The sequence below is a fragment of the Oryctolagus cuniculus genome, chromosome 2 (assembly GCF_964237555.1).
Source record: "Oryctolagus cuniculus chromosome 2, mOryCun1.1, whole genome shotgun sequence".
In the NCBI taxonomy this organism is placed as follows: domain Eukaryota; kingdom Metazoa; phylum Chordata; class Mammalia; order Lagomorpha; family Leporidae; genus Oryctolagus; species Oryctolagus cuniculus.
In genome coordinates, this window is record NC_091433.1 from 192253806 (window position 1) to 192277550 (window position 23745).

At 60.5% G+C, this 23745-nt stretch overlaps 1 protein-coding gene across 3 annotated transcripts in view; it reads right to left on the reverse strand.

Annotated features, from left to right (window-relative positions):
• Positions 1-1198: 1198 nt before the first annotated feature.
• Positions 1199-23745, reverse strand: part of GRHL1 (grainyhead like transcription factor 1) — a 44179-nt gene continuing 21632 nt past the window's right edge. The window contains exons 9-16 of one of the 3 annotated variants that reach the window (XM_051833272.2): positions 16575-16733; positions 12203-12287; positions 10792-10931; positions 10059-10096; positions 7654-7745; positions 7323-7408; positions 3341-3405; positions 1199-1642 (exon numbers count right to left, since the gene is read on the reverse strand). In XM_051833272.2, coding sequence (XP_051689232.1) covers positions 1528-1642; positions 3341-3405; positions 7323-7408; positions 7654-7745; positions 10059-10096; positions 10792-10931; positions 12203-12287; positions 16575-16733 — 780 coding nt within the window. In that variant the 3' untranslated portion in view covers positions 1199-1527. The remainder of the gene's footprint in view (positions 1643-3340; positions 3406-7322; positions 7409-7653; positions 7746-10058; positions 10097-10791; positions 10932-12202; positions 12288-16574; positions 16734-23745) is intronic. The other 2 variants (XM_051833269.2, XM_051833271.2) reach the window with 2 other exon arrangements.

Below are 23745 nucleotides of genomic sequence, written 5' to 3' on the forward strand. Positions count from 1 at the left end.
CAAACACAAAGGAGGTACCCAGCAGGCGCCGTCAGAAACAACAGAGTGCTAGCTGGGAGAGGGTTCTGGGCCCTAGTATATATTTTTTGCCCTAATATTTTAAAATCTCAAATTTTGTTTGATCGAGTATTGGAAGGATAAAATAAAAGTGAGTAACAAAAAATAACATGTTACGAAATGGACATATAAAATTTAATCCCTTTAGCTTAAAGTACACATTCAATGATACAATCAAAAATGACAAGACAAAATCAATTTCACAAAACAATATAAAATATTGTTATATGACCCGTGTCCCACGAAATCTCATCTTAGAAAGCCAGCGATCCAGCTCCCATACTTCATTAGAGTATCTTAACCTAAGAACCCAACTACCAGGCTCCTCACACCAGCGACCTAAGCTAGCCCCCGGGACCCAGCGCTACCTGTGACTTGGTATAAAATCACGTTTTTCGCTATTCTGTATATTTAGACATGTGTACAGAATGTTCCCGCCACAGGACACCTTCTGGTGAACCCGAGGCGGCTTCCCAGATGCAGCGGCCCCGTGGGCGCCCGGCAGGTGCACAGCCCACGGCCTCTGTCCTCTGGGCTCCCCGCGGGGTGGGCGCGAGGGACCCCACCTCGGCCTCAGTGCGCAGGCGCCACGTTTATATATTATCTATTCATATAGACACGTATGTACACATTTACACGGACCTGCACACACATATTGCACTTATATACAAGGTGGCTTTCCCCGAACCGACTTCCTAGCGCGGCCCGCCCACGTTCTTCCGAGGGGCGGTCAGGTCCACCAAGTCGCCGGCCGGGCCTCGGGAGTGCGCCGCCCGCGGGCACGCGGCCACGTCAGGGCGGGCACGTGGACACCTCAGGGCGGGCACGTGGTCACCTCAGGGCGGGCACGCGGCCACGTCAGGGCGGGCACGTCAGGGTGGGAACGCGGCCATGTCAGGGCGGGCACGCGGTTACCTCAGGGAGGGCACGCAGACACGTCAGGGCGGGCACGCGGCCACATCAGCGCGGGCACGTGGACACCTCAGGGCGGGCACGCGGACACGTCAGGGCGGGCACGTGGACACCTCAGGGAGGGCACGTGGACACATCAGCGCGGGCACGCGGTCACCTCGGGGCGGGCACGAGGCCACGTCAGAGGGCACGCGGCCACGTCAGGGTGGGAATGCGGCCACCTCAGGGCGGGCACGCGGTCACCTCAGGAGCGAGCTCGCCCCGCCCCCGCCAGGCCCCGCCCCCGCCCCGACGCTGGAGCGACATGGTGGACGTCCCGGCATTTTGATAAGCAGTGTAGCAGATATGCTCAAGGTTCCCAGAGTGTCTGTGGAATCTTGGAAAAAGTTTTCATACTTTCAATCCTAGGTAAATGAGAAAATTCAAACGTAACGGCACGTGGATTCGTCACGTGGAAGACGCCGACGCCGTCTCCACGCACGCGCAGCTCCGCCTGCGGCTCGGCGGGTCCCTTCCCCGAGGCCGCCACGCGCCAGAGGGGGATCCGCGGCCCGGCCCTCAGATCTCCGTCAGGGTCAGCTTGTAGGAGCCCGCGGCTTCCTCGATCTGCAGCTGGAAGGTGTCCTCGTTGGAGTAGTGCTTCACGATGTTGTCGTCCATGTTCACCAGGATCCTGGGGGCAGAGGGGCGCGGTCAGCCCCGGCGGACCCCCGACCCGACTGAGGACGACGACGCAGGCCTCGAGGGCCGCGTGCTGCCGCCCGGCCCCTGCGTGAGCGGCACCTGCTCTGTCCGGAAGCTCAATGATCAAATGGATCCGGGGGCCTGCGGCCCGGCTTCCGGAGACCCGGCTTCCCCGAGGGCCCCTGAAGTTTAAACCGGGGATGGGAGACGTCGGGCCATGGGCCGCACACGCCAGTGCTATCAGCCGTCTGGCCCTGCCCGGGCAGCTGCAGGCAGAACTGAGATGCCATGGATCTGCAGCAGGCTAATTTTTAAGTTGACGATTTTGGATGGCTCTGGGCAGAAGAAAGGTTCCTCACGCCTGGTCTACACGAAAGACTACTCAGCTCCACCCTTGCACTGCACCCATCTAGAAAATCCCATTCCAGGTTCAGAATTCAGCCCCTGGGCCCGGCGCTGTGGCGCAGTGGGTTAAAGCTCTGGCCTGAAGTGCCGGCATCCCATGTGGGCACCGGTTCTAGTCCCGGCTGCTCCTCTTCGATCCAGCTCTCTGCTGTGGCCTGGGAAAGCAGTGGAGGATGGCCCAAGTCCTTGGGCCCTGCACCCGCATGGGAGACCTGGAGGAGGCTCCTGGTTCCGGATCAGCGCAGATCCGGCCATTGTGGCCATCTGGGGAGTGAACCAGCAGATGGAAGACCTCTCTGTCTCTACCTCTCTCTCTGTAACTCTTTCAAATAAATAAAATAAATCTTAAAAAAAAAAAAAAAGAATTCAGCCCCAAACTCTCAGGCCATGCCCCCTCTACCCAAATAGCCACACAGCACAGGCACTATGTAAAACTGCTCTAAAATATTATCTCCAGACAAAGCAGCAACGCTTTGTCACCTGAGAACACGACCTACAGGGGACAGGGCAGTAAAGGAGAAAAACGCAGGCTTCGGAGCCGCTTGGGGCCGATTCCGCACCAGGGTCCACCCGTCCACCACCAGGAAACTCCAGGGGGCTGGTGCTGCGGCGCAGCGGGTAACGCCACTGCTTGTGGTGCTGGCATCCCATATGGGTGCTGGTTTTGAGTCCTGGCTGCTCCACTTCCGATCCAGCTCCCTGTTGATGTGCCTGGGAAAGCAGGCACTGCACCCTCCTGGGAGACCTTGAAGAAACTCTTGGCTCCTGGCTTCAGCCTGGCCCAGCCCCGGCCGTTGTGGCCATTTGGGGAGTGAACCAGCGGATGGAAGCTCTCTCTCTGTCTCTCCTACTCTTTCTGTAATTCTAAAGAAGGGAAGGAGGGGAGGGGAGGGGGGGAGATGAAGCGAGGGAGGGAGGGAGGGAGGGAGGAGGGAAGAAACTTGGGGACCCTGGTCAAGTCTCAGCGTCCTGAGCCTGGCTGCCCCACCCACAGACAGCATGTGGTGATTCCCATCTGAGACCACATGGGGCCCGTGTCATGCCTGGCCCCAGGTCTGGCCATGCACCCTGGAATCTGGAGCCACAGTCCCCGTCACGCATGGGAAGGCAAACACGTGTTCACTTGAGGGAAAACCCCACCCGCATCTTCCGACCGTAATTCACTGAGACACAGCCCACTGTGGCGCTGCTGTTCCTGGGCGGGTACTGAAGAGCGCTCTGCACCTGCGCCACACACGGCACCGTCCCCACCACAGGCACCGAGGGGCCGGTCACTGCTCACCCCTTCTTGCACTTCTTGAATATTTTCCCGATCTTGTCATGAGGAACATCGTATTTGTCCGAGATCTGAAAGAACAAAGAGAAATAATTACAAAAAGCTGTTTTCACAGCCTAAATCGCAAGCAGCAGGTGGGCGCCCAGTGCTGTGCTCCTGCGGAATCGCACCCAGAGAGAAGCAGAGACCCAGCCTGTGCCGAGCAGGAGGCGAGGGGAGCACGCGTCCAGCTGCGAATACCCAACGACGGGAAAAAACCCCGGGCTGGGACATGGTGAGTCTATGTCAGGGCCACTGCTTTCTTTAAAAAAATGAGCAGACTTTTACAGAGCAGCTTTCGTTTGCAGAATCAGTGAGCAGAAAGCGCAGAGCTCCGTGCACCTCCCCATTATCCACGCCAGCGCCAGTGCTGGGCAGGTCACCCCTGGCGAGCGGACGCTGCGCAGTGCCATCAGCTCAAGTCCACAGTCACAGCACCCAGGGGTCACACGCCTCATGACGTATGTGAGCCGCGGGTGTGATACATGTGTGACAACGCGTTCATGGGGCCTCGGGCATTCTGATCAAATGGATACAACCCTCGCTTGGGAGGGAAACCCGTGCAATGGAGTCCATCTGCTGGAGCCCTTTCCGGCCCTGAGTCTTCCCTCACCTCATCTGTCACAGAACTGTCATGAGATCCATGTGTCTGCCACAGGCCAGCGCTAGCACTTTAGACACAGAATCACAGGAAGATACATTTAATACCCTGGCCCAGCAGTTCAGACGACAGCCGGGACACCTGCGGCACACACCAGAGGACCTGCGTCTGATTCCCGGCTATGCTTACGACTCCAGCATGCCGTTGACCCAAGCGTAGGAGGCAGCAGTAATGGCTCAGGGACTGGGTCCCTGCTGCTCACATGGCAGACCCAGACTGAGATCTGAGCTTCTAACTCCGGCCTGAATGAGCCCCTGGTCATAGCAGGCATCTGGGGAGAGCAAGTCAGTGGGTGGGAACTTCTCTGTTTCATTTAATTAATTTATTTTTAAAAGATTTATTTATTTATTTGAAAGGCAGAGTTACAGAGAGGCAGAGGCATAGAGAGAGATCTTCCACCCTCTGGTTCACTCCCCAGATGGCCACAACAGCCGGAGCTGAGCCAATCCAAAGCCAGCAGCTAGGAGCTTCTTCCAGGTCTCCCACGTGGGCACAGGAGCCCAAGGTCTTGGGCTGTCTTTTAGTGCTGGATCAGAAGTGGAGCAGCTGGGACTCGAACCAGCACCCATATGGGATGCTGGTACTGCAGGCAGCAACTTTACTTGCTATGCTACAGGGCTGGATCCTCTCTGTTTCATTTCATTTGAAATACAGAGCAAGACTGAGTGGGTGAGGAGAGAGAGAGGGCGAGCTCTTCTACCAATTGCTAGTTGGAATGCTACTAACAACCACATGCTCGTAACAACCAGAGCTGGGCTGCAGCGGAAGCCAGGAGCTGGAAACCCCTGGGCTCTCGGTCTCCCAAGCAACTTGGGCTTCCTGCCTCCCAGGGGCACATTAGCAGGAAGCCAGGGTAGGAAGTGGAGCCAGGACTTGAACCTAGGCACTCCAATATGGGATGCAGGAATCCCAAGCAGTGTCTTAACCACTGTGCCAAATGTCTACTCTCCAAATAAATACAATTAAAAAATTCTTTTAAATTAAAAATACATATCTTGTAGCCCGGAAGACACAGCAAAGTCCCGAATCACAGACTGAGAACTCTGACCCTGCTGGCTCTACCCAGAGCCTCTCCAGAAAACAGGGAAGAATCCGGCACAATCGCGAAGGCTCGGCACAGCTGCCGCCGCGGTGCTCAGCAGCCCCCAGCCCCCTCTGCAACGCGCGATGGGGGCCTGCCCGCCAGCGTTATCACTGCCACGTGCACTTCAGATGTCTTCCTTCCGGGGCACAGAGGTGCCTTCTACAAGGAAAGATGAACTGCTCCGAGGACACGCGGCGAATGCGGCCCTCATCACATGCGTGGTCTGGGACTGCTGTCCAGATCCCTCTCAACTGGGGTGCGCCCGGCCAAGGCACGTGGAGGAACAGGCCTCGCAGCCCGGCCTTCCGCTTGCTGTCAGCCTAACAGGAAACAGCTGTGCCTCGTTGTCCTCTGGGGACTGGTTCCGGGACCCCCAGGGATGTCGAAACCCGAGGATGCTCACGTCCCCCACATAAAATGGGGTGCTGCTTGCACGTAACTTGCACACTCAAACCACCTCCAGGTTACTCACAACCCCAGCACAACATAAGTGCGTGTGCACGGCTGCAAACTGCTGCTTTCAAATATTGTGGACAAGCAGCTGGCTGAGCCCCCTCGTGTGGAGGCTGCACACCGGGTGCCTTTCAGGGCAAACCCAAGCTCAGTGCTCTCCCCAGTCACGCGAGTCCACTTCTTTCCTGTACCACTGCGTGGTGACACCAGATTTGTTCATACGACCCCAGCTCAGAGGTGTGAGCACCCTCGGGCATTCCGTGTGAGCTGCGAATGGTTCTCGGTCCAGAGGTTTCCCGTCTTTCCCACGCTCTCCTCTCCCTATCAAGGGCTTCCACGGTTCTCACGAAATAATGAGGGGGCAGGGGCCGGCGCTGTGGCATAGCAGGTAAGGCCGCCGCCTGCAGTGCTGGCATCCCATATGGGCGCCAGTTTGAGTCCCAGCTTGTCCACTTCCGACCCTGTTGTGGCCTGGGACAGCAGTAGAAGATGGCCCAAGTCCTTGGTCCCCTGCACCTGCATGGGAGACCCAGAGGAAGCTCCTGGCTCCTGGCTTCAGATCAGCCCAGCTCTGGCTGTTGCAGCCATCTGGGGAGTGAACCAGTGGATGGAAGACCTCTTTCTCTCTCTGCCTCTGCCTCTCTGTAACTCTGCCTTTCAAATAAATACATCTTTAAATAAATAAATCTTTAAAAAATAAATAAAAATAAATAAATAAATAAATAAATAAATAATGAGCACAGAGAAACCAAGGAGGAACTGCAGGCAGCAGGAAGTGCCAGTGCGGAAGGTGGTGCTGGCGGAGGTGGAGGCGAGAGGGACACCCGAGTGAGGCCGTGGACTCCAGGAGACGGCACCGCTGCTCCCCAAACCCTGCCCCTAACCTGCTTTATCCTGCCTCACTGCTCGCACGCGCCCTGGGTGCGGCCATTCCGCTTCAGACCCAGCTCCTGCTAATGTGCCTGGAAGGCATCGGATGATGGCCCAAACGCTTGGGCCCCTACCCCCCCGCGGGAGACCTCTAGAGCTCTGGGATCTTGACTTTGGCTTGGCCCAGCCCCAGGCATGGCGGGCATTTGGGGAGTGAACCAATGGATGAACACATCCCTCTCTGTCTCTCCCTGTTACTCTGCCTTTCAAATAAGTAAGTAAATAAATCCTAAAAATAAGCTTTCATTAGCTCCTAAACACTTTGCTACATGGTAATCTCCCTTCTTCAAGACAACAGAACATTCCTGCCTGGGTGACTCCCACCTACCGACCCAAGCGCCAGGAGCGGCGGGGTAGGTTCTCTGGCGGAGAAGACAGACACACACACAAATCTGTGGCTGGGCTGCAGGCAGAGCAGCCCGGAGCCTGGGGTGTCCCGCTCGGCTCTCCCGAGGCACTTGGATCGTCTCAGTTTGTCTCAGTGGGCTTCTCAGCTGGCATCCGTGTTTTTAAAAAGGAGTCACTTATTGCCAAGGCAGTGACAGACAGAGTGGGAGACCTAGGTCTTCCACCTTCTGGTTCACTCCCCAGTGGCTCCAACAGCCAGGGAGGGGCCAGGCCAAAGTCAGGAGCCAGGAACTCCATTCTGGTCTCCCATGTGGGTGGCAGGGGCCCGAGCAATTTCCCAGGTGCGTGAGCAGGGAGCTGGACTGGAAGTGGAGCAGCCCAGGACTCGAGCCACTGCTCAGGTGGGATGCGGCGCCGCAGCGCTGGCCCCGGCACCCATCTTTCAGAAGCGATGACGGCGCGCGTCCACTCACAGCCTCCATCAGGCCCTTCAGAGATGGGGTCTTGAGCATGAGGGCGTCGAAGACTTCTTCAGACTCCTTTCGGACGTAGAGCAGCACTGGAGCCAGCCGGCAGCGAGGCGGCGGAGGAAGGAAGAAGGAGAGAAAGGCTGCCGTTAGTTCACACAGCCTACAGTGGACACACATCACGGGTGCGGGCCACAATCAAAGCACGCCTTCCCACCAAGGCACGGGTGCGAGCCGTCTAGCGGGAGCGGACACACGCACTTGGGCAGCGCTGCTGTGCAAACCCCGGGTGCGCTTCTCACTTCGAATGCCCACCACGCCACGGCCGCCAGCTCACCTCTCTTGGGTTCTTCCACCCGCACCAGTTTGCCAGGAGGCGGGACGACGAAGTCATCTTCCACGCCAAACGGCCCCCTCTTCAGGGCGGAGCTGCGGGCGACCCAAACACACCAAGGGCGATATTAGCCTAAGCCGACTGCTGAGCAAAGCCAGCTGTAGGGGCAGTCACGGAGTTCCACATTTTGTTTAGATTTTAATAATACATTTATTAAATTAGTGAAATCACTATATGTAAATCATTATCAAATGACAGAGACAGACTGGATAAAAACACATAATACACAATTATACTCCGTCTTCAAGCAAGCTAGGCCGCGTTAGGTTGCATTTTGTATTTTACATAGTGTTCACTTCTTATCCGGCCCACCAGCAGCCCTCAGAGAGACACCGCCTGCAGTGGGGGCCGTGGAGGCTCTGGGCAGGCCCGGGGCCGCGCTTGGGTGCCTGCACCCACACAGAGGGTGTGGTCCAGGCCGGGGGTGGGGTGGGGGGTGGGATCCTTTGCCTGCAGGACGAGCAGGGAGGGGACCCTGGCAGCTTCGGAGGGCTTCGCAGTCCACGCTGTCAGTGGCAACGCCCGGGGAGAATGCAGAGAATCTGGGCAAAGGAGCCACAGGAGGGCATGGCGCAGCCAAAGGCAGGCAAGGCGGGGCCCTGGGCAGAGGGGCGGCGCCGTGAGCCAGACAGTGGTTAAAGAACGGAAGGATGAGAGCAGAAGGCTCGCTTCTGGAGCAGCGACCAGGCCTCCCACCATCTCAGTTCCCCGCAGGGCACCAGTGCCATGAAGGCTCTCACGGGACCGGCATCTGACAACATGAAGGACAGGCAAGGGCACAGCCAGCACTGCACGCCGGCGCTGGTCTGGGGAGTGGATCAGCGAGGCTGCGAGAGGACTCGGGGCAGGGTCACCACCTGTCACCGAGGCTCCTCCTTCCTCTTCCTGAAAAGCTGAGGGGGAGGGGCCCCGTGGCACAGCTCCACTTCCGATGCAGCGGACGTCCTGGGAGCCGCAGCGAGCGCTCACTCGAGCCCCGGCCACCCACACAGGAGAGCAGAACGGAGCTCCAGGCTCCTGGCTTTGGCCTGGCCTGGCCCCAGCTGCTGTGGGGATTTGAGAAGCAGACCAGTGGGTGGATTTACTGCCTTTCAAGTAAATTAAAATGAATAAACTTCTAAAGCCCTTGGGAAGGCCAAACCACACTGGGGTTTGAATAGGCTGGGGGAGGGGGCTGTTCCGGGGACTCACAGAGGGGGTTCCCCGCACAGGGGCACAGCAGCAGCACCCAACAGCCGGGCCTGCCCAGGGCCCCAGGCCCCAGTCCTAAAGGCGATTCTGCACCAAGGGCAGCGGGGGCTTCTCGGAGAAGCTGCTGCCGGGGCTGCAGGAGGGCAAACCCTGGGGCCTGAGCACCGGCAGCGCCCGAGCACGGGGACAGGTGAGCGGAGCCAGAGCCGGCCAGCGCGCGCCCACTGGCCGAGGCCGCCGGGACAATCAGTGTCAACATCAATGGCAGGAATGGACTGCAGCTCACGGAGTCAACCAGGAAACTGAGTCCACACCTGCACACAGACGTTAACAAGTGGAGGGGCCTGCGCCGTGGCTCAGTTGGTTAATCCTCCGCCTGCGGCGCCAGCATCCCATGTGGGCGCCAGGTTCTAGTCCCGGCTGCTCCTCTTCCAGTCCAGCTCTCTGCTGTGGCCTGGGAAGGCAGTGGAGGATGGCCCAAGCGCTTGGGCCCCTGCACCCGCATGGGAGACCAGGAGGGAGCACCTGGTTCCTGGCTTTGGATCGGCGCAGCGCCGGCCGTAGCAGCCATTTGGGGAGTGAATCAATGGAAGGAAGACCTTTTGCTCTGTCTTTCTCATGGTCTATAGCTCTACCTTTCAAATAAATTAAAAAAAAGAAAAATGACAAGTGGAGAGCTTGATGAGGCAGGACATTTTACGAAGCAGAAGTTCCTCCCCCAAACACTAAACCGAAAGAGGAGAAAGAAAAACAGCTGAGAAGCCCGGCAGAGACCACCTTAACCAAGAAAGCAAGCAAACCCCACAGTCAGGGCTGGCGTGAACTGGGCTTCCGTCGGCACGTGTGAGCAGGGGGAAACGTCATCAGATGCAGCAGCCGAACGCAAGCTAAGGGATACTCTGCGAAACAGCTGGTGCCAGGAGAGCCAGGGGAGCTGGAGAATGTTCCAGAATGAAGGTGGTTCAAGAGGACAGTGTGGCACTAACGCACGGGGGAGTACCCGTGGTGACGTGGCGAGCGGCCTCGTCTGCAGGGCACCTGGGACGACGGGTCACCATCGGCAGAAGCGAGTGCTGTGCGCCGTGCTGCAATTCTTGGAGTCGGAATCATCCCAAACAGACTGACTTGAACAAAGCAAAACGAAACACAAATCTTACCCTTCGCCCTCCAGCTCCTCCGAGGTCATGGGTAGGACCTAAGACCAAAAGACAGGGTGCGTTTCAAACATGCGCTCAGAACGTCTCAGACCACAAAGCCCCACTCGGCACAACGCGGGAGCAGCTTCCGACGTGGCAGACCGGGGACGAGACCCCTGGCCGCCTTGCTAAGCCAGCTCTGACAGGCACCGTGGACTGCTCTCACACAGAGGCTGGCGGGCACAGCCCGGGCCCAGCTCCGGGCCAGGCCGCGCCCGTCCCTCACTTCCCTCACCGGGAAGTTTCTCGGCAGAAACCGACCACTGCCCACGGCCTGCAGCCCCCGGCAGGAGGCCTTTGCCAGCGAGCAGGCTGCCGCGACCGTCAGGACTTGGCATGGGCCGCGTGACAGGGCTGTGCCAGGGACGGGCCAGGAGCTCGGACTAGGAGCCGGCCTTCCCCTGTCCTTTGTGCTGCCACGGCCGCCTTAAGTTGCTGACATTGGAGACGCACACTGCGAATGACATCACTACTCTAGAATCTTCTCAGTGAGCGACGCAGGAGTGAGTGGACGGCGAATACAGGACTGAGCCCACAGGCCTGTACTGCACCTCCACGTCCACGTCTTACACAGAGCTCAGTGAATGAACCGAGTATTCCAGCTGGTCAGAGGTCACGGGCGCTGGGCCTCCGTGAACGGTGAACCAGGCCAGAGTTCCTCTGGGCAGGGGCCGTGCCGGGGCCGGGTACCCACGTGAGCGCCCCGCTGCAGGCTGGCGAAGTGCACGTCGGGGATGAAGAGCACGGGCTGCGTGTCGAGGTCCAGGAAGGGCTTGAACACCGTGCTGTCGGTCCGCTTGTGGGAGGGCAGCAGCGGCGCCTTCACGTCCGAGACTGCAAACGACCGACAGACGCCCGGTCAGACACACAGAACAGAGGGACGGGCGCCGGCGCAGTGTGGGCTCCTGCCCGCGACGCTTACAGCACAGGGCCCCCAAGCTACAGGCCGGGGCACTAAGGAAGGGAATCACAGGGCCTGCGAGGGAACATGCTGTGTGCACACGCACGGGGCCCCGGGAGGGAAAGGCGTCAGGCGTCCCTGAACACACGGGAGGCAAAGCCTTTGGCTTTTTTCATCGGAACAGCTGCACGTATGAGCACAACTTGGAAGTAATCCCTCCCCCCCCGCCCCCCCCGGTGTCTCCATTCTAACAGCAATGTACCTTTGACTTTAGAATTGATCAAGAAACTCAACATTCAGCTAGAGTTCGTGAACACCATTGTCTAAAACTTAATTTTGTCGAATTTTTACTTATTTTTATTTTTGAAAAGTGGAGAGATGGAGACACAGAGAGAGATCTTCCATCTGCTGACCCACTGCCCCCCACCCCCACCCCCACCCCAAATGCCTGCAACAGCTGGGGCTGGGCAGGCCGAAGCCAGGAGCCTGGAGCTCCAGCCAGGTCTCCCACGTGGGTGGCAGGGACCCGAGGACTTGACCGTCGCCTGCTGCCTCCCGGGGTACGCACTGCACAAGCTGCACTGGGAGCAGAGGAGCCGGGGCTCACACTGAGCCCCTGGTGTGTGCGCCCCGAGTCCGAGTGGCCTGACTCCCACACCAGACGCCGCCCGTCCAGTTCTCCAGCTGTTGGATAGAAGCACAGCCTGTCCGCCGTCAGCCTGGCCCTGAGGGACACGGGCCGACTCCTGACCAACGCCGCGGGACTGCAGGAGAACACGCCCCAGGCCCCGCCCCCACACCGCAGACGGGCCTCTGTCCTGGTGACCTTCTCACACGGGACTTGTGGACAGGATGGGGAGCACCTCAGAAAACGCAGGAAGCCTCCCCGGGGACCCGTCCGAGCGCCCTAGAGCCTGCCAGCTGGGACAGTCAAGAACGAGGACACCCTACATTCCCCAGGGCACCCCTCTAGCCCGTAAACCCACACAAGTCTCATTTCCACAGCTCCTCTGGGACCGACGCCCGCCACAAGGAGCCCGGAGCAGCCCCCGCACTGCCGGGGCTGCTGGCGGCAGAGCCGGGACCCAGCCCCCCCCCCCCCCCGTCTGCGGTTGCCTGGCTGAGGGAAGCCTCCCCCCCCCCGCCGTAGCCAGGCCCGCACCGCGCCCGGCCGCCACCCTCGAGGACGGAACGGTCCACTCACAGGCGCTGCCCTGGCCGGGGCCGGGACACTTGCCTTTCCTCTTGCTCTGCTTCCGCTCTTCGTCCCTGATTTTCCGCTCGGCTCCCTGCGGGGCGAGAAGAGGAGGGCACTCAGCGGAGCCAGCCTCCGAGAGATGGACTCGCACCCCACCCCGACGGCCGTGGGGAACGGACCCTGCACCTGCTACCTCGCGGGCCTCCCCGGAGCCCTCGGGGACGCGGAACGGACTGGATCGCAGGGAACGACCACGTGTACGGACAAACCCACAGAGCGGAGGCCCTCCGGTGCCGGACGAAAGCCGGGCACACCTGCCCGTGCAGCTCGCGGCCTGCAAGGACGCGCGTGCCTCGCTTGGTCCAGCAGGAAAAGACAATGAGGCAGGATCACCAGGGGACCCACCCCCACGCGCACTCGCTCCCCCGGGCCACCTCGTCTCCGAGAGCGGGGTTCTGCCCAAGGAGCTGGCATCAGCGGAGTGACAGACACCACCAACTGCAGCTCACCGAAGCCAAGAAGCGACAAGGCACCTGCAGTGTCACTGAGCAGAGAACACGCGTGCTCCGAGTCCCACGACACGGGAGCCCGCATGGGGGACTTGCTGCAGTGCCACGCGACGGAGCCCACCCCACCTGCCAGAGATGGCGCGCGGCGACAGTCACACACTGCATCAGCTCGTCCGCCCACTGCAGTAAGTGCACGGCACGCGTGTCCTCACCAAGGTGTCCAGTCGCACAGCGGTCACTTCTCTTACAGATTCCCCGACAGCAGAGATGTGCAATGAAAATTCACCCCACTCGTCTTGGCTAGTGAGTCAACAAGGGCTACATTTTACAGCCGGAGTAGAGAGGCAGAGGGTTAAGCTGCCACTCGGGACACCAGCCCTGGCTGCTCCCCTGCTGACCCACCTGGAAAGGCCGTGGAGGAGGACCCAGGCGCTCGGGCCCCTGGCACACATGTGGGAGACCCAGATGGGTCCTGGCTTCAGCCGGGCCCAGACCTGGTTGTTGTGGCCATTTAGGGAGTGAAACAGTGAATCTCTCTATTGCTCTGCCTTTCATCTGAGTAGATAAATCATTAAACAGCAACAGCAAAAAATAATAATAATAATAATAATAATATAGAGACGGGCACCTGGTGCGGTGTTAAAATGCTGTTTAGAACCCCGCGCCCCGCCTGGGGATGCCTGCCTGGGGCAGAGTTCTGGCTCCACCTCCAATTCCAGCTTCCAGCTCCTGCGCACTGAGGGAGGCAGCGGGAGACGACTCAAGTGCCTGGGCCCCGGCCTCGCATGCGGGAGACCTGGACGGAGTTCTGGGCCCCAGGCTTCGGCCTGGCCCAGCCCTGGCTGTTAGGGCATCTGGGAAGTTGGTTAGAAGGGCTCTGTCTCTGCCTTTCAAATAAAATGAAAATACACGAAAAGTCATTTTACAAAGTTATTGCAACTACATTCAAAAAGCTACGCTGGTGGGAAGGACCGGGCGAGAGAGATCACGGTGAGCCTCCGGGGATGGAGCCACAGCTGTGCGGCAAACACGGGTGGCGGCTACGGAGACACCGTGCGCATCAGCACCCGACCGCAGCGACGGAGGGGAGGGTTCCGCGGGGCGGGCGCGACCCCACGCACCTCACATAGGCGCTCCTGGGGTCTCCCAGAGGGGAGGGGGAGATACTGGTGCAGACACCGCAGCTGGCCAAGCTCCAGACAGCATGGAAACCAGGAGCCTGCAGGTGCTCGGTGGGTCCAGCTCCAGGAACTCCACGCACAACACGATGAGGAGGCCCGGCGTGACCACCCTGGTCAAACCAGCCGCACGGAGCACGTGGCCCAGGCCGGGCTGTGCGGAGGGGCAGGGCTGAGGGTGGCCGCAGGCAGCCCATCCCAGACAGCGCCAGCCGGCACGGTGGCGGCACCCCAGACAGGCAGGGAGCGAGATGTTCAGGCCCTCGCGAGCCCACGAGAAACGTTGCACACCCGGGGCTCCGACACTGGCTGTCCCGCCAGGCGTCCTCTATGCAGAGGTGCCAAGGACAGGCCCTGGCCACCAGGGGGCGCAATTTCCACCGGCGTTTTCTCTGACAGAGCATTGGGCTGCCTCCCGTGCAGGATCAAGTCCATGCAGCTCTTAAGATGCCGAGACGCGTTCTTGGGAGGACGTGGGAAGATGTGCTATTTCCAGTTCCCCACTGCCAGTGTAGACCAGATGCACAGCACAGGAGCGTAGTAAACGCAGCAGAGGAAGAGGCGAATCTGAGAATCCAGGGGTGGGTGGGTTTTCCAGGGAAGGGGGGTGCAGGGCAAACCTAGGCTGGCAGCAGCACCGGCAGCTCTCAGGGGTGACGGGAAAGCCACAGCCAGACCCGGGCGTGGGCGCGAGGTCGCGCAGGGCTTCCCGTGCTTGCAAGGCCAAGGGCTTTGAAAATTAATGACACACGCATCTCCTCACAGAGGATCTGCACCGCCCCGTAATGGCCCGAGATTAGAAGCTGGGGCTGGGAACCAGCGTGTGATTGCCCTAAGTACCCTGCTATTAGCACACGTCACCCCTCCGAGTGCCGCGAGGGCAGAAGGCGGGTCCAGGGCTGTTTCATCTCGCGCGTCTCCAGATCACAGGCTCCAGCGGGCCGGGGACGTCATCATGGTCTCCAGATCACAGGCTCCAGCGGGCCGGGGACGTCATCGTGAGTGTGTGGCAGGGCTTCACCACGCTCGCCGGGAACATCTGGTGCCCGGCTCCCCAGAGCGCCGCTGCGTGCTGCCCTATTCCCACCGCCCGTCTCCGCCGAGCAAGGCAGAGCCGGCAACGACACGGGCCTGCACTGGGCACGCTCCACACACCCGGGCGACGCGCGTGAGCCAACGCACAGAGGCGCGGGCAGCACGGAGCTCGGGAGCGCACGCCTTCCACACCACATTCTCTGCACACAACACCAACGGGCAGGCTTTCGCTCTCCCGCCGCAGAGACCGGGGGTCGGGCCTGCACTTCGGACAAGGCACACGACCTCTCGGGCGCCCCGGTTCACAGGAGGAGCCCTCGCAAGGCCGCACCTCTAACTCTGAACGTGTCTCGGGCTCCTTCTCAACCTGCATTTATGATTCTCGCCCCGAGGTGTGGAGAAGCCCAGCTCCCGCCTGCTCCCACGCACGCCCTGGGAGACGCCACCACCTGGAGGATGGCGCGTGATCGGGGGCCGGGATCCAGCCACAGCTGCGGGGCCCAGGAAAGACCTCGGAAACCCAGGAAGGGTTTATTTCTGCTGACGCAAATAACACAAAGTGATTCAAAATAAGAACAGAACCCCCGGCCTGTGGCTCGTGTGGCTGCTGGCTGCGCCATGCCCTGTCCTAGCAGTGCCCTGGAGGAAGTGGCTCCGCCCCACAGGAAACCACGGGCAGCTCCGGGCTCACGGGGCCCCCTCCAGGCACTTGTGGACAGGGCCACCGGGACAAACCACTGCCTGGCGCCGACAACTGAACGCTCCGCTCGCAAACCGCCCCTGCGGCCCGTGAACGTCAGACACGAAAGTGGTGCTCTCAGCTGAACCGGCGCAGCTGTGGCCCCTCGGCTTTATCCCCTGCCCGCCGCGGTGACGGCGCGTGCCACGTCAGCACGAGGGAGCACCTGCACCCGCAGAGGGTGGGGCTCCATGGGGGGCGGGGCAGGTGCTGACCGGAGCCTGAGGTGGCCGCAGGTCCCCAGAGCAGGTCAGGGAGGATGCGAGGACACGGGGTCTGAGCCCTGACGGCCACGTGGACTGAAGATGGCAGACGGAGCCAGGCCAAGCAGGTGGGGCCTCTCGAGGGGACGAGGAGAGGACACGGACCGTCCCTGTCCCACCCAGGGAGGCCGGCATCAGGCTGCCGACCTGCGGCCGGGAGGACCGAGAATCGGGGCTGCCCTGAGCGGCTGAGTTTGCGGCACGCTACCAGCGGCCTGGGACGTGCTCAGCACACACGCAGCTGGCATCTCAGCCGCCCTCCCCGGTCACCACCGCGCTCCTGTACCCCAAAGCCCGGACAGTAAAGACGCTCCCGTCACCCAGCCCCTTCCAGTGGCCTCCCCAGGATGAAGAGGGGCAGTGCCCACGTCGGTCTTCCTCACTGTGGGTCCACTCCCCGTCCTCAAGGACACCGCGTGTCCTCTCATCCCGGCCGCTTCCCCGCCCCGGGGAAGAGAAGGTGCGGAGCCCACGCGGCCCTCGCAGCCGCCTCCCAGTGGCACCGCCGCGGCTTCACCACGCGGCCCCGCGTTCTCAGTGAAGATGCGTTTCCCTCCCCTGCAGCACCGAGACCGGACCCCTGCAGACTCTCTGCGCCGCGGGGGGGCCAGCATCGGCACACAGCCCCGCCCCGAGAGCCCGCGCCCCGCTGACCTTGTCACAGAAGACCTTTATCTGGCAGCAGGCGCGGTGCACCGGCTTGTTGCTGCGGCTGCTGTAGCTGTAGGTGTCGATCTGGATGTTGAGCGGCAGCCCCTTCACGCCCTTCTGGGAGGAGAAGTCGGTGCTCAGGCAGTTCACGGAGATGAAGACCTGCCGGGAGACGGGGCGCCGTCAGGACAGCCGCCGCAGCCCGCCCCGCACAGCCCCGGGGCCGGCGGCACGCCAAGCGCCCCAAGAGGATTTACATGAAAGCTCAGAAGTCACACAGGCATTGCTTTAAACCCATGTCTGGTCCCAGGATGGCAGATTTCAAGATTTATTTAGTTATTTGAAAAGGCACAGTTGGAGAGGGAGGGGGAGGGGGAGGGGAAAGGGGAGGGGGAGAGGGAGATCTTCCATCCACTGCTTCACTCCCCAGATGGCCAAAGCCAAAGCCTGGAACTCTATCCAGGTCTCCCATGTGGGTGCAGGGACCCACACACTTGGACATTCTTCTGCAGCTTTCCCAGGTGTGTTAGCAGGGAGCTGGATCAGAAGTGGAGCAACTGGGACTCGAACCCACACTCCCATGGGAGGCAGGTCACCGGCCGCGCCACAACGCCAGCCCCAGGACGCGGACACTCAGAGGGCAGGTGGACGGCAGTGCCCCGCGGTCCCTGCTGCGGTCACTCCAGTGTCACCAGAGCGTGGCTCGTGCAGCTGCTTAGGGCTTAGGCCGCTCTCTCTGGGGTCTGCCTCTACCTGCTGGCCCAGTCCCGACACCACGTGCGAGGCTCTGGAACTTACAAGCCCCAAGCTCCCTGAGACGCCAGCACCGCCCGTCAAGGCCCGCGCTGCTTCCCGTTTGCTCTTGCTGGACCCCTGGTCAGGAGTCCCTGGGGGCCGAGGGCTCAGGGCAGCGCTCACCCTTCCCAGTGCCCCCCACACCTCCTCTCGGGGCAGTGTCCCCGCCCAAGGCTCAGGCGCGCCAGATAAATGTAATCTGGACTCCTATCTGCTGAGCCTTCAGGTTCGCCAAACACTGCCGCAGTCCTTGTTCGAGGAAGCTCCACGGAGGCGGCCCAGGCGCCGGCTGCTGGACACTGCGGTCCGCGAGCTGGGGCGTAGGCTCCCCACTGCCCCACAGATGGCCGTGGGGGAACGGTGGCGCCGAGCCAGCCTTCGTGTCTCACGGCTCAGCTTCCCAAGCGCTCACGCTGCAGCCGGCGAGGGGCGGTGGGCCAGCGCCCTTCCCTGTCAAAGAGGAAGTGGGGGCACCGCGCCCACCAGGCCACCGCGCCCACCAGGCCACCATCTCCCGCGAGTTGCCTCACGAGTCACGGTGAAGCCAGACACGCACCGAGGTGCTGCTAAATGGCGTCACCTCTTTTTTGAAGATTTCACTTACTTGAAAGGGAGAGAGAGAGAGAGAGAGAGAGAGAGAGAGAGAGAGATCTTCCATCTGCTGGCTCACTCCCCAAATGGCCACAATAGCCAGGACTGGGCCAGGCAAAGCCAGGAGCCAGGTGCACTAGCAGGAAGCTGGATTGGAAGTGGGGGCAGCAGGGGTGTGTAGGATGCCAGCGTCCCACATGGCACTGCTTCGGTTCCTGGCTGCTCCATGTCTGGTCCAGCTCCCTGATAATGTGCCTGGGAAAGCGACAGAAGATGGCCAAGTACTCGAGCCCCTGTCCCCCACGTGGGAGACCTGGATGGAGTTCCAGGCTCCTGGCTTTGGCCATTTGGGGAATGAATCAGTGGATGGAAGATCTCTCTCTCCCTCTCTCTCTGCAAGTCTGCCTCTCAAACAAACACACAAATAAATAAATGTTGAAAGAAAGAAAACAAACAGGTACGGCCCCTCCACCACTTCTGCGATCCGGTTACACTGCTCAGGGCTCCCTGTCTTCCGGCTTTAGAACTCACTTCCGGTGCGTGAGCACCACTTAGTGGACAGTATTGGGTCTGCAGCCTGTAGGGTGAACCTGGGCGCATTTCAGACCGGCAGATCCTAGGGCCGGAGACGATGCCTCGCAGTCCACCAACGGCCCTAAGCAGCAACAAGTCAGCTGGCAGCATGGAGTCCCTGGTCACACTAAGACACAGAGAGGGACGGGGAAGGCTGTGAGGACACGAAGCTGACAGAAGAAAGGGGTGTGGGGGGAGCCGTGCAGGACCAGCACGACTCTGCTCCAGACACAGGATGTGGAGCCGGGACTTCACCCTCGTCCTAGCCTGCAGACTGGTGCTGAGAACATGTCCAAGTTCAAAGCCGTCTTTCATCCTGTGCCCTCACAGCCTGCCCCCAGGCTGGTGTTACCGTCCCTGGAACCTCTCCGAACTCTTGTCCTGCCTCACCTCCGGTCCCACTGCTCCTGGCTGCCCCTGCCTCGTCCGGCCTGAGGTCCAGCGTCCCCACCCCATCCAGACTCCTGCCCGGGCACTGCTCAGGACGTGCCAGGCCCCGTGCTGGGCCTCCAACACTTGACACTCATCTTGCGAGGACAGTGGCAAATGACCAGGGGCTCCCAGGAGGCCGTCCCTCCAGCCCGGTCACTTCTCACCGCAAGCCTCACCGCGAGCCCCACCACTGTTTGGCTAGCCCGGGCTGTCTGCTCCCTGGGACAACTCCTCTCGGGACTGCATGGCGCTTTACTTCCCTGGCTCCTCCCCACGCTCAGGGGGAGGAGCTGTGGCCAGACCCCACCCTTTCCCCAGGGCAGCCCATCCTGCCTGGGACACTGCCTGTGCCTTCCCACTGAATTCCTCTCCAATAAATAACTTTTAAAGTACCTAGACGTTGACACACAGGCAAAAAGCGGCAAATCGGAAGTCCAACCACACCACAGAGAACCTGTGTTGGGGTGTCTTTTCTTACATATTTTTAAAAAAGATTTATGTATTTATTGAAATGTAGAATTAGAAGGGGAGAGAGAGAGAATCTTCCATCCGTTGGTTCCCTCCCCAGATGGCCGCAACACCTGGGCTGTGTGGGCCAGGCTGAAGCCAGGAGCCAGGAGCTTCCTCCAGGTCTCCCATGTGGGTGCAGGGGCCCACATGCTTGAGCCATCCTCTACTGCTTTCCCAGGCCATTTGCAGGGAGTTAGGTCAGAAATGGAGCAGCCGGGACTTGAACTGGCGCCCATACAGGATGCCGGTGCTGCAGGCTGGGCTTTAACCCGCTGTGCTACCGTGGCATAGCTCCGGCCCCATCTTAGGTATTTTTATGAAAGGATCCAGGACAATCCACGACCCCCCCACACACACACACACGGCGAGCGGACGGTCTGCAGCACACAGCGGGCATGGGAAGCAGGTGGCAGGCAGCTCGGCGAGCGATCGGACTCCTGCCAGTTATTCCAGGCCGTGGGGCTCCATCCCCAGCCCCCAGCAAGTCGCACTCCACGCTTCGTCCCAGCAACGTGCCCTTCACAAGAGGACTTCATGCTAATCCAACCCTGACCCGGAACCCCCTCCCTCCCCAGGTTCAGGATCCCACGCAGGGCAGAGAAGCAGGAGCCAAGCCCCAGGCCCGGACCGCGTGGCGTCTCTCAGAACCGCTCACTTCAGTGCACTTTTCTCCTGTTCTTAAAAAATCCAGTCTTTGGCGGCTGACGCTGTGGCACAGCACATTGGGCTTCCGTCTGTGGCTCTGGCGTCCCATATGGGCGCCAGTTCTAGTCCTGGCTGCTCCTCTTCCGATCCAGCTCTCTGCTATGGCCTGGGAAAGCAGCAGCAGATGGCCCAAGTGCTTGGGCCCCTGCACCCACGTGGGAGACCTGGAGCTCCAGCCGTTGCAGCCATTTGGGGAATAAACCAGCGGATGGAAGACCTCTCTCTCTGTCTCTCCCTTTCTGTAACTCTGCCTCTCAAATAATACATAATATTTCATTTCAATTAAAAAAAACCCAATCTTCCCAAAGTGTACAGTTTTCTAAATCCATCACGGGCATCTCCTGGAGCCAGAAGGGCCCCAGACGACCCGAGTGGAGCCGTCAGACGCAGACGGCAGCCTCTCTGTCGTCATGCTGCCTGGCTGCTTACCGCAAGGACGGGGCACTGCTGTTCACACAGTCAGACCGCGTGAATGAACCGCAGAAGATGGCACCAATGCTCCCACTGAGGTGACCAGGAAAGAAACAGACCCAGCCACAGGGAGAGTGCCGGCTGCCCGGGTCCACGACAGCACCTCGGTCTCCAGGAACCCGAGGGGAAGGCAGCAGAGCCATGGGCCTTGGCTGTGGGCCGTTCACCCCCAGCGCCCGCCGGCACAGGAGCAGAAACCGCACGTCCTGAGCTTCCCAGGGAGCGGCACGGGGGCCGCACCGCACCAGCCACGCGGTCAGCAAGGGGAAGAGACACAGGGGACGATGCTCATGGCAGAGCCCCCACCCAGGGAGCCCTCCCTGCGGCCGACGTGGGAGTGACCCCCGTGGCCCCACGACCCGGGGCGCAGGTCTGGCAGAACCCGCCGAAGGGGGCCGTCAGACGCAGATTCAACAAGCAGATTTCATCTGGGGAGGCACAGAAACATCTCCTCCCGCCGTCTAACCCACAGGAGTGACAGTTCACCCCGAACCCTGGAAGAAATTAAACAAACAGCGTAGTCCCAGAGGTCAGAGAGCCCACGGCCCCGGTGCTTCCACCAACCACACAGGAGGCTGCTCCTGGGCGCCGGGTGTGTGATGCCGCGGGGTCAGTCCCCACTGCTGCCCCACTTGCAATCCCGCTTCCCGCTCACGCAGCTGGGAAGCCACAGATCAGGATCCGGGTGCTTGGCCCCTGCCACCTACGTGGGCAAGGCGGATGCGTTCCTGGCTCCTGACTTCCGCCTGGCCAGCACTGGCTGTCGCAGCCATCTGGGAAGTGAACCAGCGCACAGGTCTCTCACTCCTCACCCCCCAACTCTGCCCTCCCCCGTCACTCTCCCTTTCAAACATCTTTATTTGGGGGGGGGGGGTGGAAGAATGGGAGAAAGAGAGAGATGAGAGAGATCCTGCATCTGCTTCCTCTCGACAGCAGGGGCTCAAGCACTTGGCCGTCACCTGCTGCTTTCCCAGGTGCACTGCGGGGAGCTGGATTACAAGTGGAGCAGCCGGGACTCGAACCGGTGCTCATACGGGCTGCCGGCATCACAAGCAGCCGCTTAACCACGCCGCTGGCCCAGGCTCTTTTTTAAATACAGTTTTCTTTTAAAGGGATCTGAGTTTGAAATGGAAACTGAGTGACAAGGCGTTCTGCCCGTAAGAGGCAGCGTGAGGTCGTGGGGGCTTGGCCATCTGGCCTGTGTGGCACCATCGCAATGCCTGGGCCAACCACAGAGGAAAACAAGAGCTACTGGCGGCCCACGTGGCCTTGCCAGCTGAAGGAAGAGCCCTGTCCGTCCTGGGTGGACGCCCTTCCTGCCTGGGCACACGGCCCACGGCCTCTCCCGCCACCGTCAACCCCGCAAGGCCAGACGCGAGGGTCAACAGCCACTTCCCCGTACTCTCAGGACGGAGGTCGAGGGCGACTCCTGGGTCGAGGACAGGGACGAGGGAGCAGCTGATGCGTGGCCACCTCTGCTGTCACTGTCACAGCACAGTGAGCACCCTGAGTCTTTGGGGGCAGGGACTACGCTGTTTGTTTAATTTCTTCCAGGGTTCGGGGTGAACTGTCACTCCTGCGGGAACTGCGTTATGTGCTGGCCACAAGACAGAAAAACCACGGGTATGCAAAGCCTACGTGCTACATCCAAGTCGTGTCTTCCTACGTCTCAAATCCTCAGAAAACTCTGAGCAGTAAACAAAAGCAGGGGCTAGCGCTGGGTCACGGCGATGGGGCCGCGGCCTGGGTGCTGGATTCAGGCCCGGCGGGTCCTGGCTCCCGGCTCCCACCTGGCCCGGTCCCAGGTGTAGCAGCCACCTGGGCAGTGCACCAGCGTTAGGAGGAGCGCTCCACCTTCCACTCACTCTGCCTTCCAAATAAATCTTAGAAAAACAACTCTTGATTTAAAAAAGCAAACACACAGCTGAAAGAGTCACACAAGTTGACCCCTCCTCTTCCCAGGCTCCAGCAGAGGACCCTCAACAACCGAACAGCTCGGATCAGGCGGCGAACTGGAGCGAGCGCACTAGCAGGCCACGGACAAAGGCCGACGTCATACAGAATCTAAGTGCTTCGCGCTCACTGGGGAACTGTCAACAGCTGAGCTGTCTGTGCCTGGGACGAGGAGGGAACCTCCCAGCTTCCAAGACGCTGCCCGGGGACTCCAATCTCCCTTTCTGGCTGCATTCCTACCACGAGAGCAGCCACACGTCTCACGCAGCCCCTGACCCTTGGCGGAGTCGTCCTGAGACCCTGGGGAGTACCGAAGGCTCCAGAGGGTCCCTGCTTGCACACCTGGGGTAAAGTTTCCGCATCAGGCACAGCAAGACGTCAACAGGCAGTAAGCACGTGGACCGACGACACGCTGTGACAGAAGCCACCTCTGCATGGGGCTGACTGAGGGTGGCCAGGGCTGCCCCTAACCATGTGTCCAGACCTCAGCCTGAGAAACATCTCTGCCCCACGTGCCCTGGCCTGCCCCGACCTGACACCTGACCACAAACACTGGCGCCGAAGCCGCCTGGGACTCCGCAGCACCCAGGTGCCTCTGATTTCAAAGTCTGATCACCGACTGAAAACACGACACCAAAAGTCCGCAAAGGGCCCCTAACCCCACAGACGCCCGGGGGGGCACGGAGGGTCCTTCCTGTTCAGCCGCTCAGCTCTGTGTGCACACAGGCCCGCCCTGGGGCACCTGACTGGTTCCTCCACCCGCAGGTCCCCCGACCCTCTGTGCCGGGGCTGCCTTGCCCAGGGGCCTATGTGTACTGCTGTGGGGAGCAGCGTGGTGACGCCCGCCCCACCGAGAACTGTGTCACCTCTCACCTTTGTGTCCCCAGACCGCGTGGCTGTGCCCCTCACTGAGTGCTGACCCCAGACTCCCACACCCAGTCCGACAAAGCTGGATATCACTGTGACACGGGAGCCACACGCATCCCCTCTTACAACAGACCCAACTCCCGTTTATTAAAGACTGATTTATTTACTTGAAAGGCAGAGTTACAGAGGGAGAGCGAGGGAGAGACAGAGAAGTTGACCGTCCACTGGTTCACTCACCAAATGCCCACAACGGCCAAGGCTGGGCCAGGCTGAAGTC